The sequence below is a fragment of the Salmo trutta genome, chromosome 14, assembly GCF_901001165.1.
Source record: "Salmo trutta chromosome 14, fSalTru1.1, whole genome shotgun sequence".
NCBI classification, from domain to species: Eukaryota; Metazoa; Chordata; class Actinopteri; order Salmoniformes; family Salmonidae; genus Salmo; species Salmo trutta.
In genome coordinates this window covers 24,897,632-24,919,229 of record NC_042970.1, presented here as the reverse complement: position 1 = coordinate 24,919,229, position 21,598 = coordinate 24,897,632, and the positions used below count along the sequence as shown (strand labels likewise).

Below are 21,598 nucleotides of genomic sequence, written 5' to 3'. Positions count from 1 at the left end.
GGCGCTGACTTGATGTGCTGAATTCTCTGTAGTGTAGCGTTCAGGTTTCTCAGGTGCTCCTGCTCGTCTTTGCCGGTGATGAGTAGATCATCGAGGGAACATTGGACCCCAGTGAGCCCGCTCAGTATCTGGTCCATAGCTCTCTGAAACAAGGCCGGAGCTGAGGTGATTCCAAAAGGAAGCCTCCGGTACCTGTACAGTCCTTTGTGAGTCACTATGGTCAACAGTTCTTGTGACTCTTGGTCCACATGCATCTGTAGATAGACTTATGTCGGGCCTATCTTACTGAATTTTTGTCCCCCAGCTAAACCAGAAAAGAGGTCGTCAATGAGGGGTAGTGGATATTTTTCAGCAGTCAAGACTGGGTTAATGGTGACTTTGAAATCACCACAGAGTCTGAGTGATCCATCTTTTTTTAAAACTGGAACAGCGGGTGTAGCCCATTCACTAACATTCACTGGATCCAATACTCCACTCTCGACTAGTCTGTTTAGCTCAATTTCAACTTTTGGTTTTATGGCGTATGGGACAGGTCTAGCTTTGAAGCATTTTGGCTTGCTGTCTGGTTTCACGGCCAGTTTAACTGTTATGTCCTTCATACTGCCAAGGTCTCCTTTGAACACATCCACGTGTTTCCTCAATATCGCTTGTAGGTTTGTGTCCTCTTTTGCAACCATGTGATTTTCCTGCCAGTTTAGTTAGATTTTTTTCTAGCCATGTGTGTCCTAGCAATGCTGGATGGTTGCCTTTCACAATGTAGAGTGGTAGCTTTACCTTCTGTTTGTTGAGCTCCACTGTAACAATCACGCTTCCTCTCACTGGAACAATCTCACCGGTGTATGATTTCAGCGTCATCTTTGTGGGCTGTAGTGTGAGGTGATGTAGTTTCTCCTTGTATACAGCCTCAGACAGCAAAGATATGGCTGCTCCAGTGTCCACTTGCATCCGTACTGCGTTTCCATCCAGTAGCGGTGTCACCCAGTAGCCGTATCTATTGTCTGAAATTGACATCACAAAGATTCTTCCCCTTCAGACAGGGTGTCACTTTGTTCATCCTCTATGTGCTCCATTTTATGCACTTTCTTTTTGTACTTCCTGAAGTCGCTTTTCCTTTGTTCAGTACTTTTGTTTGATTGTGTCTTTTTGTTTTTACATGCACATTCAATGTGACCCTTTTTTCCACAACTTCTGCAGTCTAAGTCTTTGCACCAACACTCCTCTGCTTGATAGCATGGCTTGCCACCTCCTGCCTTGTTTTTTAACCATGTAGACACCTTATGCACTTTGGTCGATGCACTTAGCTGTTGTGCGTCTTTATTTGCCATTTCCATTGATGTACTCACTTCTATTGCTCTCTGCAATGTTAAGTTACTCTCAGTCAAAAGGCGTTTCTGAATTGCCTCGCTGCGCATGCCACACACTAACCTATCACGTATAGTGTCACTCATTGATCACCCAAATTCACGGTGTTCAGATAACTGTTTCAATACAGTCACAAACTGTGAGATTGATTCCTCCTCTTGATTTCTCTTATGAAACCAGAATCTCTCTGCGATTATCAGTGGTTTGGGAGAATAATGTCCTTTTAAGCTAGCCACAATTTCATCATATGATTTATCACCAGGTTTTTCAGGCGTTACTAGGCTACACAGTAGATTGAATGTTTTTCCTCCCATAACAGTCAAAAATGTTGGTACAACGACTTTTGCTTTAATTCCATTTGCCAACACAAAGTACTCAAAACGTTCTGTGTAAGAACTCCATTGTTCCACAGATTCATCAAAATGTTCCTATATTTCCAATCAATGCAGACATTTTTGGTTTATTTTTCTTTCTCACACTTTTCAGACGGTCCCTTACACCCAGACCCCCTTTTTTTTCCTTTTAACTCACTATGACTTCACTTTCTCCCGCAGCGAAACTTTTCCTATCCCTCGAGGTTCTCGTTGCCGTGACATCAAAGGCTAGCTAGCATCACTCGACTGGCTAACTCCACGTTTTGTTTGCGTCTTTCTACAGCGAAAAAAAAATAACGAAGTTAACTCAGACTTTCTGCCGAAGATGATGAGTACAAACGTGAAAACGTTTCTTCCTCGTCGCCAGTTTTGTTGTATAGCACACTGTATTACTTATACAACTAATATAAGGACAGGACATGAGACGGGAGTAGAAATAACGTGGGCATTGTTTAATGCGTTTCACAGGAAGAACATTCCAAGCATTTCAACGTAGGTAAGTAAGGGAGGGGGGGGGGGGGTTACAGGTGCCCTAAAGGGACAAAACTAGAATATCAATACACAACAGATACCTTAATGAAAAAGGAAGGGGGGTGGGATCAGAAAACCAGTCAGTATCTAGTGTGACCTCCATTTGCCTCATGCAGCAAGATACATCTCCTTTGCATAAAGTTGATTAGGCTGTTGATTATGGTCTTCGGAATGTTGTCCCACTCCACTTCAATGGCTGTGCGAAGTTGCTGGATATTGTCAGGAACTGGAACACGCTGTCTTACACGTCGATCCAGAGCATCCCTAACATGCTCAATAGGTTACATGTCTGGTGAGTATGCAGGTAATGGAAGAATTGGGAAATGTTCAGCTTCAAGGAATTGTGTACAGATCCTTGCGACATGGGGTCGTGCATTATCATACTGAAACATGAGGTGATGGCGACGAATGAATGGCACGACAATGGGCATCAGGATGTCATCAAGGTATCACTGTGCATTCAAATTGCCATTGATAAAATGCAATTGTGTTCATTGTCCATATCTTATGCCTGCCCATACCATAACCCCACTGCCACTACCTCTACCAACCTGTACCCCCCACATTGACTCGGTACCGGTACCCCCTGCATATAGCTTCATTATTGTTATTTTATTGTTACTTTTTATTAAAACATTTTAATTTAGTTTATTTAGTCAATATTTTCTTAACTCCATTTCTTGAACTGCATTGTTGGTTAACCTCTCTGGGCTAGGTAGGACGCTTGCGTCCCACCTACTCAACAGCCAGTTGAATCCCGTGGCGCGTTATTCAAATACCTTAGAAATGCTATTACTTCAATTTCTCAAACATATGACTATTTTACAGCATTTTAAAGACAAGACTCTCGTTAATCTAACCACACTGTCCGATTTCAAAAAGGCTTTACAACGAAAGCAAAACATTAGATTATGTCAGCAGAGTACCCAGCCAGAAATAATCAGACACCCATTTTTCAAGCTAGCATATAATGTCACATAAACCCAAACCACAGCTAAATGCAGCACTAACCTTTGATGATCTTCATCAGATGACAATCTTAGGACATTATGTTATACAATACATGCATGTCTGTTCAATCAAGTTCATATTTATATCAAATTGGCATTAGCAGGTGACTAGCATGTGACTAGCATTCCCACCGAACACTTCCGGTGAATTTACTAAATTACTCACGATAAACGTTCACAAAAAACATAACAATTATTTTAAGAATTATAGATACAGAACTCCTCTATGCACCTGATATGTCCGATTTTAAAATAGCATTTCGGTGAAAGCACATTTTGCAATATTCTAAGTAGATAGCCCGGCATCACAGGGCTAGCTATTTAGACACCCAGCAAGTTTAGCATTCACCAAAGTCAGATTTACTATAAGAAAAATGTTATTACCTTTGCTGTCTTCGTCAGAATGCACTCCCAGGACTTCTACTTCAATAACAAATGTGGGTTTGGTCCCAAATAATCCATAGTTATGTTCAAACAGCGGCGTTTTGTTCGTGCGTTCAAGTCACTATCCGAAGGGTAAATAAGGGTTACGAGCATTGCGCATTTCGTGACAAAAAATGTCTAAATATTTCATTACCGTACTTCGAAGCATGTCAACCGCTGTTTAAAATCAATTTTTATGGCACTTTTCTCGTAAAAAAGCGATAATATTCCGACTGGCAAAGCCTGTTTACATTCAACGAGAGAAAAAGTAAAAGCATGCTATCCCCTCATGCACGAGCCTCGTCTAATGGCCGTCTGATAGAGCACTTGCCAAACGCGTTAGTGTGTTTCAGCCTGGGCATTGAATTACGTCATTCAGCTTTTTCCCGGGTTCTGAGAGCCTATGGGAGCCGTAGGAAGTGTCACGTTACAGCAAAGATCCTCAGTTTTCAATAAACAGAGTCAAGAAGAACAACCACTTGTCACTTCCTGGTTAGAATCTTCTCAGGTTTTTGCTTGCCATATGAGTTCTGTTATACTCACAGACACCATTCAAACAGTTTTAGAAACTTTAGGGTGTTTTCTATCCAAAGGCAATAATTATATGCATATTCTAGTTACTGGGCAGGAGTAGTAACCAGATTAAATCGGGCACGTTTTTTATCCTGCCGTGTAAATACTGCCCCCTATCCCCAACAGGTTTTAAGGGCTTGTAAGTAAGCATTTCACAGTAAGGTCTACACCTGTTGTATTCGGCACATGTGACAAATCAAATTTTATTTGATTTTGAGTATGGGGCACTCTGTTCACAACGTTGACATTTACATGTAAAATTTTTGTCATTTAGCAGAAGCTCTTATCCAGAGCGTTTTACAGTTAGTGCATTCATCTTAAGATAGCTAGGTGAGACAACCACATATGCTGGGCTGAGCGGGAGCTGCCCTCCTGTAGGGGAAGGAGGGCCAAAAGACCAGGGTTGGGGTGTAGAGTTTGAGCATAGCCTGAAGGTAGGGCAGGGAAGTCCTCTTGCTGCTCCGTAGGCAAGCGCCATGGTTTTGTAATGGATGCGAGCTTCGACTGGAAGCCAGTGGAGAGCGCAGGGGCGTGGTGAAATGGGAAATCTTGGGAAGGTTGAAAACCAGGCGGGCTGCAACGATCTGGATAAGTTGCAGGGGTTTGATGGCACAAGCGGCGAGCCCGGCCAACAGCGAGTTGCAGTAGTCCAGACAGTAGATGACAAGAGCCTGAAATATTTGGTATTTTATTAGGATCCCCATTATCTGTTGCGAAAGCAGAAGCTACTCTTCCTGGGGTCCACACAAAACATGAAACATGACATAATACAGAACATTAATAGACAAAACAGCTCAAGGACAGAACTACATCAGTTTAAAAAAGGCACACATACTTTAGCCAACATATCAAGACAAACACACAAACAATCTAGGTCAAATAGGGGAGAGGCGTTGTGCCGTGAGGTGTTGCTTTATCTATTTTTTTTTTAAACCAGGTTTGCTGTTCACTTGAGCAATATGAGCTGGAATGGAGTTCCATGCAATAATGGCTTTATATAATACTGTACGCTTTCTTGAATATGTTCTGGATTTGTGGACTGTGGAAAAAAAAACCTGGTGGCATGTCTGGTGAGGTAAGTGTGTGTGTCAGAGCTTAATGCATTAATGTTTCTTATAAAAAGCATAAGTTTAACTGTCAGTCTCTCCTCAACTCGTAGCCAAGAGAGATTGGTATGCAAAGTATTTACAGTATATTAGCCCTCTGCTCTGAATACAATGAAAACCAAGAAGTGCCACTCTGTTCTTGGCCAGAAGCAGCTTAACTCAGTTTTTCTTTGTAGTTCTCGACCACACAACTGGACAGTAATCAAGATAAGACAAAACTAGAGCCTACAGGACTTTCTTTTTGGATTGTAGTGTCAAAAAAGCAGAGCATCTCCCGAGTGGCGCAGTGGTCTAAGGCACTGCATCACAGTGCTATGGGCGTCACTACAGATCCGGGTTCGAGACCGGGCTGTGTCGCAGCCGGCCGAGATCGGGAGACCCATGAGGCGGCGCACAATTGGCCCAGTGTCGTCCAGGTTAGGGGAGGATTTGGCTGGCCGGAATGTCCTTGTCCCATCGCTTTCTAGCAACTCCTGTGGTAGGCTGGGTGCATGCACCCTGACACGGTCGCCAGTTGGATGGTGTTTCCTTCCATCCGGGTTAAGCGAGCAGTGTGTCAAGAAGCAGTGCAACTTGGCAGTGTCGTGTTTCAGAGGACGCATTGCTCTCGACCTTCATCTCTCCCGAGTCTGTACGGGAGTTGCAGCGATGGGACAAGACTGTAACTATCAATTGGATATCACAAAAATTGGAGAGAAAAAGGGGTTAAAAAAATTCTAATAATTTATAGTGTATATATAATATACACTACGGGTCAAAGGTTTGGACACACCTACTCATTCAAGGGTTTTTCTTTATTTTGACTATTTTCTACATTGTAGAATAATAGTGAAGACATCAAAACTATGAAATAAAATGTAATCCCCTGCTGATTTTGTACATTTGCCCACTTACAAAGAAATGATCAGTCTATAATTTTAATGGTAGGTTTATTTCATCAGTGAGAGACAGAATAACAACAAAAATATCCAGAAAATCGCATGTCAAAAATTTTATAAAATGATTTGCATTTTAATGAGGGAAATAAGTATTTGACCCCTCTGCAAAACATGACTTGGTGGAAAAACGCTTGTTGGCAATCACAGAGGTCAGACGTTTCTTGTAGTTGGCCACCAGGTTTGCACACATCTCAGGAGGGATTTTGTCCCACTCCTCTGTCGTGTCTTTGGGTACTATTAAACTGAAGATAGGTTTATCAATTAACTCCCTGTAATTATTATCACGAGATTAAACTGATTAATCGCTTAATTGTAATTAACCAAGGGATCGGGGCACCAAGAAAAATATTCAGATTACAAAGTTATAATTTTCCTAATATAACTTAACCTATATTATAATATAGGCCGATTATCTTCTGGTTTCAATGGCGTATTTTACCTCTAGTCCAGTCTCATTCCAAACGTTGTAAATTGTTGTATCTGCACGAACCCAGTCTTTACTAAAATCATCCATACATCAATTGTCTTAAAATCATTTATTTACTACATTAAGTAATTAACAGAAAACATACAAACAGTAATTATCGTCACAAAGGATTGGTATAGTAATGTGCCCTAATGGCTAACAAGCATGGCTGGTCTGTTAGACAATGGGTCATAAACGGTCAGCTGAGAAGTTACACAGAGTTCATTAATATTAACAATTGACAATTGGAGGCTCTCTCATTCGGGAACAACTGCAATCAATATATATTTACGCTCATGTGTCGTCGGGATTCTTGTTGGAGAGTTTTGTTCTGATGGAGAGTTTTGTCCGCGTTCTCTCTCTCTCTCGTTTGGAATGGATCTTTCAGAGCGACATTCATTAATGTCGTCATAGAATGAATGTTTCGTTGGTCTTCGCGTTCGATGATATAATTTACTTAGCTGCAGACTAATAATTAATATCAAAGACTTGTTCTTATTCTGTCGGTCTCGATAGTAAAAGTTAACCACGTGGTATAGTTCACTTTCAGTAGAGTACTTGGATGGTCAAACCTATGGGCCAACTCGCAATGGAGTGTAGGCCTGGTCTCCAGAAATGTAAATCAGGGGGTGTTTTATAGTGCCCATAGAACAGGCTTGTCAAATGACGCCTGGTCCTGTCTGTGTCCCTGGGGGGTGTGCCTATGACTGAGGTAGACTTGGTTACAGAAATACAATTCTATCACATTAACATCAGTACATAGCATCTCAATGTATTACAAATAGCTTTATCCTTATTAATACATTTTATACAACCATTATGATGCAAGTCTCATCGCTGAGGCTATTATATAAACAGTTTTATGGTAATATGGCTATATTGTCTCTTCTGAGTGTCACAAAATTGTACCAAGCGGACCAGTTCGTAGCTGGAGTCTTCACCAATCTTCCATATCTTCTCCAGAACACACATGTCGCTCGGTTCTCCAATTCTATGAGTTGGAAGAATTTCCTTTGTCTCTCTATGAAACAGGTGGTAGTAGATTCTCCTCTTGGAATTTTTACAACCCTGGGTTGGGGGGAAGGTAGGTTGGGTGATGGTACAAAGGGGAGGGGGTCAACTGATAGCCCTGTACCCAAAGAGGCCAACGTCATGACATACCCCCCCTGGTGGTTTGGATCTTGTTTATCCTGCAAGTTACAAATCAACATAAAATCATGACCACGTGATGTCCCGTTGGTAGATCATCGTTGCAGTCCTCTCTGGTGGCTGAACTTGGTAGGCTCTCTGAAAGCGGAGCCGTCCACCACAAGGATGGGCAGTTGATGTCCGGTTGGTGGTCGCCGTTGCGGTCTCCTCTAGTGGTGTACCTTGGTAGGTTCCCTGGAAGCTGCAAAGTACCCCAGGAAGGGCCAGGGGATGTTTTGGTTGGTGATCGCCGTTGCGGTCCCCCCCTCTGGTGGTTTACCTTGGTAGTCTCTCTGACAGCGGGCATGCCGCCACAAGGATAGGCCATGGGTGTCCGGATTTGGGGTCGCCGTTCCGGACCCGTCGTCCAGGCTGGAAGATCTGGCAGTAACTTAGGCAGATGTTAACAACGCACACACACTCATGAAATATATATAATTACATTCATTCCCCAATGAGCGATGGTTGTATGGGGACTTTGTTTATGACTCTATCACTTCCTAAGTGTCAAAGGAACTGAACCGAAAAGGAATGAAAGCATAAACAAAAATATACAAAATATAGTTCTCACACAAAAAAAATCATCTAATTGGACTGTATTCTAAATACGTCCAATGTTCTGGCAAAATGATTATCATGGCATTGTCTCTAATACCATATCTAGGGTTTTCCTACTTGGTGTGTTGCTTAGGCGCTATCCTAAGTTGATAAGTCTACAGCTGTAATGCACTAGTTTTGGGCAGTCTACAGGTATGACCTATGGACTTCTGGGAAGAAAACTGGTGAGTGCTGTAGAGTCAAAGGCCTAGAAGTAAATGTTCAACTTTACTAAGGCATGTTATATTGCTTGGGCCCTTAAGTGGTCCTAGCATAAATCCTAATTGGATGTTCCGTTGTGCATGTGCGCTTATGCTTACACAAGCGCGCATGTCAAGGGAAGAAAACCAAGTATCCGGGCAGATTACAACTTGTTCAGAATGAGTCTGACGTAGTCAGGTAATTTTCAGGTCAATGCCTGGAGGTCAGTCAGAATTGGTGTCAAGGGAGTCTGTAGTAGTTTTTCTACAAGTCACTGTTTCTTCCACTTTTGTAGTGGCGATAGGTATGAAGTCTATTTCATAGATATGTTATCCACGGAGGAGCTAACCTCACGACGGAAGTACTCTTTAAGTATTGGACCAGTCATACGTGGTGTGATCATGGTTCATGACTTCTAATAATTTTCCTCCTGAAGGGAGGGTCCTATTTATTAGTGACATGTGTGTTAACCATTGGAAGAGTGCACTGGAGATTCCCTTCCCTGTGTTGCACTCTGAGTGACTCCTATGTCGCTGTTGTCAATGGTAATTTGATTGGTTAAATCTCTAACCTTCTTACTGATTGCTGCTGGACTGACTGTTGCTAGTATTGGTACTGGTACTCAAGGGGACCAGTTATCCTACCGATTTATTCTGAAATATTATCTACCGGAACACATGATTGGAGCATTTTACTAGTTGTATTGTGGTTGAACCTACACATGGCAAAGAATGATTATTGATGCCATTTGTTTTGGAGGTGGACAAGTCCACTGGACTTCCTTTACGACCAGTGTGGTACACCTCAGTACTATCTTAGATGTGTTCTAAGATAATCCCCGTCTAGGGGCCTGTCTGCTCCTCACTGTTCTCATAGGAGAGTTTACAACTAGATTTGATTTATGCTCTGGCGGCCTCGTACGGTGTTGTCCGCAGTCTTGACCCCCCCACCGGCCTCGATGAGGCTCATCATGGGTCTGGGCTACTATTCCCCCCTTTGTGCCTCGGGACCCCCCCACCAGCGGGTGGTGTTGGTGTCCGAGGCGCAAACAAGAAGATCGGACCCCACGTACGAGTTTTCAGCGGCCGCGTTGTTATGAGAATGGCTGTAACCTTTCAACCAAATCTCCTGGTGTTTGTGCTTCAAAACGCTCAGTGGCTGTCGAGGCATGTCGGTCCCCACCGCGTCCGCGTGTGGCAACCTCTTCATTACCTGCGAACTGAGACGAGGATATCGGTCTGTGATATTGCAAAGTGTTTCACCAGTGGGAGTCATCGGGTCAGTAGCTGGACTGACGCCATTAGTGTCATTGTAAGGGGTGACAGTCCCCAACAAAGCGGAAGATGTATCATCGGAAGCAGAGTATACTCTGCGCATCAATGTTTTTCTTGCTGGGACGGCCGCAGTGCTTGCGGAAGTGTCCAAAGGGCAAGAGAAGTTCATATCAACTATCGTATTGCACGACTGCAAGGAGGAGGGAAGTTGCTCATTCACAGAGACAGCTGGCTCGAAATCATGAAAACAATGGTCAATCAGGTTGGCTGATGGAATGTGTCGAGATATCGTAATATCTCCATGGATCGGATTTTGTACCAAGAGGTTTCTAAATGTCTTTTTCCCAAGGGGTGCTTTCGACAGATACCCCTCGTGAAGGACTGTGTTGCAGCTAGCGTTAGGGGAAGACAGTGTGGTCAGTGGAGAAGGCACTGTGGCCTGTGACCATACCTGGTTGGTTTTCCAATCCATCAATGGGAGTAACCGATCCATCAAGTCTGCTCCAAGTAGCAGGGTTACAGTTTCGAGGCTGGTAACATACACAGGGTGAACGAGCGATACGTCCTGGAAGTGTAGTTTCAGCATGACTGTCAATGTGAGAGGCGAGGTAGTCTGAGTGACCCCTCGAAGTTTAGTGTCGCATCGTTCCACTTTTAACCAACGTTTAGTTGGCTTCAAAGCCCTTTTGAGATCATCAAACCCGCATAGAGAGTACTTGGATGGTCAAACCTATAGACCAGGCCTACACTCCATTGCGAGTTGGCCCATAGGTTTGACCATCCAAGTACTCTACTGAAAGTGAACTATACCACGTGGTTAACTTTTACTATCGAGACCGACAGAATAAGAACAAGTCTTTGATATTAATTATTAGTCTGCAGCTAAGTAAATTATATCATCGAATGTGAAGACCAACGAAACATCCATTCTATGACGACATTAATGAATGTCGCTCTGAAAGATCCATTCTAACCGAGAGAGAGAGAGAGAGAGAACGCGGACAAAACTCTCCATCAGAACATAACTCTTCAAAAGGATTCCCGACGACACATGAGCGTAAATATATATTGATTGCAATTGTTCCCGAATGAGTGAGCCTTCAATTGTCAATTGTTAATATTAATGAACTCTGTGTAATTTCTCAGCTGACCGTTTATGACCCACTGTCTAACAGACCAGCCATGCTTTAGTAAAGACTGCGTTCGTGCAGATACAACAATTTACGACGTTTGGAATGAGACTGGACTAGAGGTAAAATACGCCATTGAAACCAGAAGATAATTGGCCTATATTATAATATAGGAAAGTTATATTAGGAAAATTATAACTTTGTAATCTGAATATTTTTCTTGGTGCCCCGATCTCCTAGTTAATTACAATTAAACGATTAATCAGTTTAATCGAGTGATAATAATTACAGGGAGTTAATTGATAAACCTATCTTCAGTTTAATGGTACCCAAAGACACGACACCTCTTTGCAGATCTTCTCCAAGTCATTAGGGTTTCAAGGCTGACATTTGGCAACTCGAACCTTCAGCTCCCTCCACAGATTTTCTATGGGATTAAGGTCTGGAGACTGGCTAGGCCACTCCAGGACCTTAATGTGCTTCTTATTGAGCCACTCCTTTGTTGTGTTGGCCGTGTGTTTTGGGTCATTGTCATGCTGGAATACCCATCCACGAACCATTTTCAATGCCCTGGCTGCAGGAAGGAGGTTCTCACCCAAGATTTGACGGTACATGGCCCCGTCCATCGTCCCTTTGATGCGGTGAAGTTGCCCTGACCCCTTAGCAGAAAAACAACCCCAAAGCATAATGTTTCCACCTCCGTGTTTGACGGTGGAGATGGTGTTCTTGGGGTCATAGGCAGCATTCCTCCTCCTCCAAACATGGCGAGTTGAGTTGATGCCAAAGAGCTCCATTTTGGTCTCATCTGACCACAACACTTTCACCAGTTGTCCTCTGAGTCATTCAGATGTTTTTGGCAAACTTCAGACGGGCATGTATATGTATTCTTGAGCAGGGGGACCTTGCGGGCGCTACAGGATTTCAGTCCTTCACGGCGTAGTGTGTTACCAATTGTTTTCTTGGTGACTATGGTCCCAGCTGCCTTGAGATCATTGACAAGATCCTCCCGTGTAGTTCTGGGCTGACTCCTCACCGTTCTCATGATCATTGCAACTCCACAAGGTGAGATCTTGCATGGAGCCCCAGGCCGAGGGATATTGACAGTTCATTTGTGTTTCTTCCATTTGCGAATAATCGAGCCAAATGTTGTCACCTTCTCACCAAGCTGCTTGGCGATGGTCTTGTAGCCCATTCCAGCCTTGTGTAGGTCTACAATCTCATCCCTGACATCCTTGGAGAGCTCTTTGGTCTTGGCCATGGTGGAGAGTTTGGAATCTGATTGATTGCTTCTGTGGACAGGTGTCTTTTTTACAGGTAACAAGCTGCGGTTAGGAGCACTCCCTTTAAGAGTGTGTTCCTAATCTCAGCTCGTTACCTGTATAAAAGACACCTGTGAGCCAGAAATCTTTCTGATTGAGAGGGGGTCAAATACTTATTTCCCTCATTAAAATGCAAATCAATTTATAACATTTTTGACATGCGTTTTTCTGGATATTTTTGTTGTTATTCTGTCTCTCACTGTTCAAATAAACCTACCATTAAAATTATAGACGGATCCTTTCTTTGTCAGTGGGCAAACGTACAAAATCAGCAGGGGATCAAATACTTTTTCCCCCCACTGTAGCAACCAAAAAGTGTTAAACAAATCAAAATCTATTTTATATTTGAGATTCTTCAAATAGCCACCCTTTGCCTTGATGACAGCTTTGCACACTCTTGGCATTCTCTCAACCAGCTTCACCTGGAATGCTTTTCCAACAGTCTTGAAGGAGTTCCCACATATGCTGAGCACTTGTTGGCTCCTTTCCGTTCACTCTGTGGTACAATACATCCCAAACCATCTCAACTGAGTTGAGGTTGGGTGATTGTGGGGGCCAGGTCATCTGATGCAGCACTCCATCACTCTCCTTCTTTGTCAAATAGTCCTTAAACAGCCCAGAGGTGTGTTGGGTCATTGTCCTGTTGAAAAGCAAATGATAGTCCCGCTAATGGCGTATCACTGCAGAATGCTGTGGTAGCCATGCTGGTTAAGTGTGCCTTGAATTCTAAATAAATCACAGACAGTGTCACCAGAAAAGCACCCACACACCATCACAACTCTTCCTCCGTGCTTCACTGTGGGAACCACACATGCGGAGATCATCCATTCACCTACTCTGCGTCTCACAAAGACACAGCGGTTGGAACCAAAAATCTAAAATTTGGGCTCATGAACAAAGGACAGATTTCCACCAGTCTAATGTCCATTGCTCATATTTTTAGGCCCAAGCAAGTCTCTTCTTCTTATTGGTGTCCTTTAGTAGTGTTTTTTTTGCAGCAATTTGACCATGAAGGCCTGATTCACACAGTCTCCTCTGAACAGTTGATGTTGAGATGTGTCTGTTACTTGAACTCTGTGAAGCATTTATTTGCGCTGCAATTTCTGAGACTTTTTAATGAACTTATTCTCTACAGCAGAGGTAACTCTGGGTCTTCCATTCCTGTGGCGGACCTCATGAGAGCCAGTTTCAAGATAGCACTTGATGGTTTTGGGGACTGCACTTGAAGAAACTTAAGAAATTCTTGAAATGTTCCGGATTGACTGACCTTCATGTCTTAAAGTAATGATTGACTGTCATTTCTCTTTGCTTATTTGAGCTGTTCTTGCCATAATATGGACTTGGTATTTTATCAAATAAGGTTATCTTCTGTATACCACTGCTACCTTGTCACAACACAACTGATTGGCTCAAACGCGTTAAGAAGAAAAGAAATTCCACAAATGTACTTTTAAGAATGCACACCTGTTAATTGAAATGCATTCCAGGTGATTACCTCATGAAGCTGTTTGATTCGTTTAACACTTTTTTGGTTACTACATGATTCCGTATGTGTTATTTCATAGTTTTGATGTCTTCACGATTATTATACAATTTTGAAAATAGTACAAATAAAGAAAAACCCTGGAATGAGTATGTGTGTCCAAACTTTTGACCGGTACTGTATATGTACTGTATATATTTTCTACTGCTAGACCTAACAAACTATTGGTCGACCAACAGCCTATCAACCAAACAATCGACCAGTCGACTATTTGGGGTTAGCCCTAGTGTGTAGCTGCAGGACCCACATATGTATAGAGTCTGTTGACGTCCTGTGTATTGCTCCTCCAGCTCAGGTCAAACAGACCTCTGATTGACTCTGTTTTTCCATCACCAAGACTCACTCTCTACAGAAAATGGTCTCTTTCTCTCCCCCCCTCTCTGTCTCTCTCTCGCTATTTCTCTCTCTCTGCCCTCTCTTTCTGTAACTACTATTTTCTCTCTGAGTGGAAGTATCAGAGGTGTTACACAATGTCTTACATGTTTTCCAGACTAACGTGTATCTCCTGCTCCTCTCTCCTCTCCTGTTCTCAGGTGGGACTGAAGGACAACCCAGCAGTGGACCCCATTATCCATGGCCTGAGGGGCGTGGTTCATCATGGTGAGTGACACATCCATCACCCAATCATTCCAGGAGGGAATTCACCAATCATTGGCCTACAACATTTGTTCATTGAGGATCACAACATAATTTTTTCCAAAGTTGCATGTAACACTGCAATATCTCAGCCCTTTTTCATTTCTGTTTGTGTAGTTTTTTGTTGTTGCAAGTACCTAATTATAGAGAACATACCCCAGGTTGCCCCCAGGAGTCTCTACAGACAAAAGAAACTAGGTTGTTTTAAAAAACACTCCCCTAAAGCGGAATTATCTTTTTATCCCTGATGCACCCCTTTCAAACAATAATGAACACAGTCTTTAATAAAAGTTGGCACAACCATAGCATGTAGTTACATTAAGTATTCATGGAATCATCTCAGGCTTATTACACGTTAGCCTAACATCTCAATACACTCATCACAGGCTTTCTGTTTCAATGTAGAAATCACCTGACAAGCAGACAAGTCCAGCTCAATCAAGTCCAATCTCTGTTAAATTGGACTGGAGAGGTGTGCTACTAATGTTCTCTGGTTGTTCTAGGGCAGGGATGGGCAATTCCAGTCCTCGAGGGCCAGATCTGGCAACAGGATAAAGTGACTGAGGGGCTGTTGAAATCAGCAAGGGGGCAACATTTTTGGGGGGTTTGCATTGGCAGCAATAACCTCAACCAAACATTTTCTGTAGTTGCAATCAGACCTGTACAATGGTCAGGAGGAATTTTGGACCATTCCTCTTTACAAAACTGTTTCAGTTCAGCAATATACTTGGGATGTCTGGTGGGAACTGCTAACTTGAGGTCATGCCACAGCATCTCAATCGGGTTGAGGTCAGGACTCTGACTGGGCCACTTCAGAAGGTGTATTTTCTTCCGTTGAAGCCATTCTGTTGTTCATTTACTTCTGTGTTTTGGGTCGTTGTCCTGTTGCATCACCTAACTTCTGTTGAGCTTCAATTGGCGGGAAGATAGCCTAACATTATCCTGCAAAATGTCTTGATAAACTTGGGAATACATTTTTCCGTTGATGATAGCAAGCTGTCCAGGCCCTAAGGCAGCAAAGCAGCCCCAAACCATGATGCTCCCTCCACCATACTTTACAGTTGGGATGAGGTTTTGATGTTGTGTGTTCCTTCCAAACAACTCAACTGTAGTTTCACCTGTCAACAGAATATTTTGCCAGTAGCGCTGTAGAACATCCAGGTGCACTTTTGCGAACTTCAGACGTGCAGCAATGGTTTTTTTGGACAGCAGTGGCTTCTTTCTTGGTGTCCTCCCATGAACACCATTCTTGTTTAGTGTTTTATGTATCGTAGACTCGTCAACAGAGATGTAAGCATTTTCCAGAGATTTCTGTACGTCTTTAGCTGACACTCTAGGATTCTTCTTAACTGCATTGAACATTCTGCGCTGTGCTCTTGCAATCATCTTTGCAGGACAGCCACTCCTAGGGAGAGTAGCAACAGTGCTGAACTTTGTCCATTTATAGACAATTTGTCTTACCGTGGACTGATGAAAATCAAGGCTTTTAGAGATACTTTTGTAACCCTTTCCAGCTTTATGAAAGTCAACAATTCTTAATCTTTGGTCTTCTGAGATCTCTTTTGTTAGAGGCATGGTTCATATCAGGCAATGCCTCTTGTGAATAGCAAACTCAAATTTAGTGAGTGTTTTTATAGGGCAAGGCAGCTCTAATCAACATCTCCAATCTCATCTCATTGATTGGAGAAGTCATTAGCCTAGGGGTTCACATACTTTTTCCAACCTACACTGTCAATGTTTAAATGATGTATTCAATATAGACAACAAAAATACAATAATTTGAGTGTTATTAGTTTAACCCGTCCCACCTAGTCAACAGCCAGTGGAATCGCGTGGCGTGAAATACAAATACGTCAAAAATGCTATTACTTCAATTTCTCAAACATATGACTATTTTCCAGCATTTTAAAGACAAGACTCTCATTAATCTAACCACATTGTCCGATTTCAAAAAGGCTTTACAGCGAAAGCAAAACATTAGATTATGTCAGGAGAGTACCCTGCCAAAAATAATCACACAGCCATTTTCAAAGCAAGCATATATGTCACAAAAACCAAAACCACAGCTAAATGCAGCACTAATCTTTGATGATCTTCATCAGATGACACTCCTAGGACTCCTAGGACATTATGTTATACATGCATGTTTTGTTCAATCAAGTTCATATTTATATCAAAAAACAGCTTTTTACATTAGCATGTGATGTTCAGAACGAGCATACCCACTGCAAACTTCCGGTGAATTTACTAAATTACTCACGATTAACGTTCACAAAATACATAACAATTATTTGAAGAATTATAGATACAGAACTCCTTTATGCAATCGCGGTGTCAGATTTTAAAATTGCTTTTCGGGGAAAGCACATTTTGCAATATTCTGAGTACATATCACGGCTAGCTAATTTGACACCCAACAAGTTTGGCCCTCACCAAACTCAGATTTACTATAAGAAAAATTGGATTACCTTTGCTGTTCTTCGTCAGAATGCACTCCCAGGACTTCTACTTCAACAACAAATGTTGGTTTGGTTCCAAATAATCCATAGTTATATTCAAATACCTCCGTTTTGTTTGTGCGTTCAGGTCAGTATCCGAAGGGTGATGCGCAAGCGCATTTCGTGACAAAAAATGTCAAAATATTCCATTACCGTACTTCGAAGCATGTCAAACGCTTGTCAAACGCTGTTTAAAATAAATTTTTATGCTATTTTTCTCATAAAATAGCGATAATATTCCAACCGGGCGACGTTGTATTCATTCAAAGGCTGAAAGAAAAAAATGGAGAATTCACATGAACGCGCATCTCCAGTGTCACTGTTCCCAGCCTGACCACTCACAAAATCTCCTGCTGTTTTTCGCCCAGAGAGAGGAGAGACGTCATTCCACTTTCTGGTGCCTTCTGAGAGCCAATGGAAGCCTTAGAAAATGTCACGTTACAGCAGAGATGCTGTATTTTCGATAGAGATGCAACAGAATGAGAACAAATTGTCAGACAGGGCACTTCCTGTATGGAATCTTGTCAGGTTTTGACCTGCCATATGAGTTCTGTTATACTCACAGACACCATTCAAACAGTTTTAGAAACTTTAGAGGGGTTTCTATCCAAATCTACTAATTATATGCATATTCTCGTTTCTGGGCAAGAGTAGTAACCAGTTTAAATCGGGTACATTTTTTTATCCGGCCGTGCAAATACTGCCCCCTAGTCCCAACAGGTTAAGCACACTATGGTTGTCTATTGTTGTGACTTAGATGAAGATCAGATAGAATTTGATGACCAATTTATGCAGAAATCTAGGTCATTCCATAGGGTTCACATACTTTATCTTGCCACTGTATCATGCTATACCATAATCAAAATAAAGTTCAAAGGTAGAGACTCTGAGATCATTGATTGTTTTTGAAGTGACAGGTTGGTGCAAAATCTGTAGCCTATCTTTGCTGTAAAATAAGGGCTTTCTAGCAGTCATAGGGAGGCAGGAGGCAGGCAGGTAGAGGTGCAAATGAGTGTTGGATTTATTTACACAGCGTTGGTGTTTCAAAGATGAAAGTGATATTTACATATATATACACAGTGCCAGTCAAAAGTTTGGACACACCTAGTTACTCATTCCAGGGTTTTTACTATTTTCTACATTGTAGAATAATATTGAAGACATCAAAATGAAATAACACATATAGAATCATGTAGTAACCAAATAAGTGTTAAACAAATCAAAATACATTTTATATTTGAGATCCTTCAAAGTTGCCACCCTTTGCCTTGATGACAGCTTTGCACCCTCTTGGCATTCTCTCAACCAGCTTCATGAGGTAGTCACCTTGAATGCATTTCAATTAACAGGTGTGCTTTGTTAAAAGTTAATTTGTGGAATTTCTTTCCTTAATGTATTTGAGCCAATCTGTTGTGTTGTGACAAGGGATGTATAGGGGTGGTATACAGAGGATAGCCCTAATTGGTAAAAGACCCAGAGTTAACTCTGCTGCAGTTCATTAGAGTTACCAGCCTCAGAAATTGCAGTGCAAATAAATGCTTCACAGAGTTCATCTCAAAATCAACTGTTCAGAGGAGACTGCGTGAATCAGGCCTTCATGGTCGCATTGCTGCACAGAAACCGCAACTAAAGGACACCAATAAGAAGAAGAGACTTGCTTGGGCCAAGAAACATGGTTAATGGACATTAGACCAGTGGAAATCTGTCCTTTGGTCTGATGAGTCCAAATTTGAGATTTTTGGTTCCATCCACCGTGTCTTTGTGAGATGCAGAATAGGTGAACGGATGATCTCCGCATGTGTGGTTCCCACCGTGAAGCATGGAGGAGGAGGTGTGATAGTGTGGGGGTGCTTTGTTAGTGACACTCAGTGATTTATTTAGAATTCAAGGCACACTTAACCAACATTGCTACCACAGCATTCTGCAGTGATATGCCATCCCATCTGGTTTGCGTAGTAGGACAATCATTTGCTTTTCAACAGGAAAATGACCCAACACACCTCCAGGCTGGGAAAATAGTAAAAATAAAGAAAAACCCTGGAATGAGTAGGTGTGTCCAAACTTTTGATCGGTACTGTATGTATATTTACACTGCCGGTCAAAAGTTTGGGGTCACTTAGAAATTGTAATGAACACGATGGGAGACAGAGAGCTGGTTTCAAGCGCAGGGCGCAGCAGGTGTTTATTGTAAAGGACCACAGGAGGAGGCAGGTAGCTGGGTCCAGGGGCAGGCAGAAGGTCATACACAGGGGGTGCAAGAAGGCAACAGTACAGGCAGGGAAAAGGCTAGTAACGTTGTCCGGGAGATCAGGCAATAGGTTGATAACAGGAAATCCGATAGGCTAAAGAACAGGCAGGGAATAGGCAAAAGGTGTCGTTAGTGAAGCAGACAACAACTATCATACACGGGAGGAGTAAATTATGGGGAAAACAGATCTCCGAATAGAAGTGTGTCATAAAACAAACAATACCTCACAATGATAGGGTGCAAAGAACTGAAGTAAATAGTGTGTGATAATGACATACAGGTGTGTGAACAGGTGATCAGAATTCACGTGATGGGGATCTGGAGAGTGAAAAGCACATTTTTTGTCCATTTAAAAAAACATCTAATTGATCAGAAATACAGTGTAGACATTGTTAGTGTTGTAAATGACTATTGTAGCTGGAAACAGCAGATTTTTTATGGAATATCTACATAGGTGTACAGAGGCCAATTATCAGCAACCATCACTCCTGTGTTCCAATGGCACGTTGTGTTAGCTAATCCAAGTTTATCATTTTAAAAGGCTAATTGATCATTAGAAAACCCTTTTGCAATTATGTTAGCACAGCTGAAAACTGTTGTTCTGATTAAAGCAATACAACTGGCCGCCTTTAGACTAGTTGAGTATCTGGAGCATCAGCATTTGTGCGTTCGATTACAGGCTCAAAATGTCCAGAAACAAAGAACTTTCTTCTGAAACTCGTCAGTCTATTCTTGTACTGAGAAATAACGGCTATTCCATGCAAGAAATTGCCAAGAAACTGAAGATCTCGTACAACGCTGCGTACTACTCCCTTCACAGAACAGCACAAACTGGCTCTAACCAGAATAGAAAGAGGAGTGGGAGGCCCCGGTGTACAACTGAGCAAGAGGACAAGTACATTAGAGTGTCTAGTTTGAGAAACAGACGGCTCACAGGTCCTTAACTGGCAGCTTCATTAAATAGTACCTGCAAAACACCAACCTGTCACTTCAAAAGCAATCAGTGATCTCAGAGTTTCTGCATTTGAACTTTATGTTTATTGTGGTATAGCGTGATATAAGTAGGACATAAAACTAAAACTGAGGGGGCAGAAGTTTCAACTGAGGGGGCTAAGCCCCCTTTAGCCCCTCGTGGAACCGGGTACGTCGGGAGCCTGGTTGGTGTCACACTTTTTCCCTAGCCCCAGCTAACACACCTGACTCCAATAATCTACTAATCATGATCTTCCATTTAAAATGCAATTAGCTTAATCAGCTATGTTTGCTTGGGATGGGGAAAAAGTGGACCGTTACCAGAGCCACAAAGTCATAAACTCTGCCTATTTCAAAAATGTATCTTCTTAAAATGTGATTTTAAACCTAACCCTAACCTTAATCACACTGTTAACCTTATGCCTAACCTTAAATTACATTTTTGTTTTCATACATTTTTATGATATTGACCATTTTGACTTTGTGGCAGTGCTATCTAGTGGAAACCGAAACAGTGACACCACTCTGGCCACCGAGGACTGGAGTTGTCCTTCAGTGTTCTAGGGACTTGAAAGAGAGAGAGCTGGTTAAATTTCCACTCTCATCTGGCTGGGTCTGGTCTTGTCTGGCGGACACGCACCACCACACTGGCTGGCGGTCTTTGTAGTTCACGGCTTGTTGCATTTTACATGAAACCTTTGTTTAACACAGGTCTGGGCAATTCCAGTCTTCGGGGGCTGGGGAAAAAGTGTGACACCAATCAGGCCCCCGAGGACTGGAGCTGCCCAGGCCTAGTCTTAACAAATGCCCTCAAACAAGCATAGCAAGCTGCTGGGCTCTCATGAGAAATCACCCTGTAGAGCACACGTGTCAAACTCATTCCATAGAGGTCCAAGTGCCTGCTGGTTTTCGCACCTCCCTTGCACTTGATTGAGGAATGAAGGTCACTGTTTAGTAAAGAACTCCCCTCACCTAGTTGTGTAGGTATTAATTGGAAGGATTATCCAAAAACCAGCAGACACTTGGCCCTCCATGGAATAAGTTTGACACCCCTGCTGTAGAGTTTATTCTTCTATACATGCTGGCTTCTTAAGTGGGTTATTGTGTTGTACCTTGGTTACCATGTTTCTGGTTGACCTTTGCTTCATCAATGCCAGTTTTTTTTTATTGAATTGCCAAATAGTTATGCCAATATTAACTTTAAAATTC

General features: G+C 42.3%; 1 protein-coding gene across 2 annotated transcripts in view; it reads left to right on the top strand.

Moving 5' to 3' along the window:
• Window positions 1-21,598, top strand: part of LOC115207672 (receptor-type tyrosine-protein phosphatase gamma) — a 344,554-nt gene that overhangs the window by 262,612 nt on the left and 60,344 nt on the right. For both annotated transcript variants that reach the window (XM_029774999.1, XM_029775000.1), the window contains exon 6: window positions 14,569-14,635. In XM_029774999.1, the coding sequence (XP_029630859.1) occupies window positions 14,569-14,635 (67 nt within the window). The remainder of the gene's footprint in view (window positions 1-14,568; window positions 14,636-21,598) is intronic.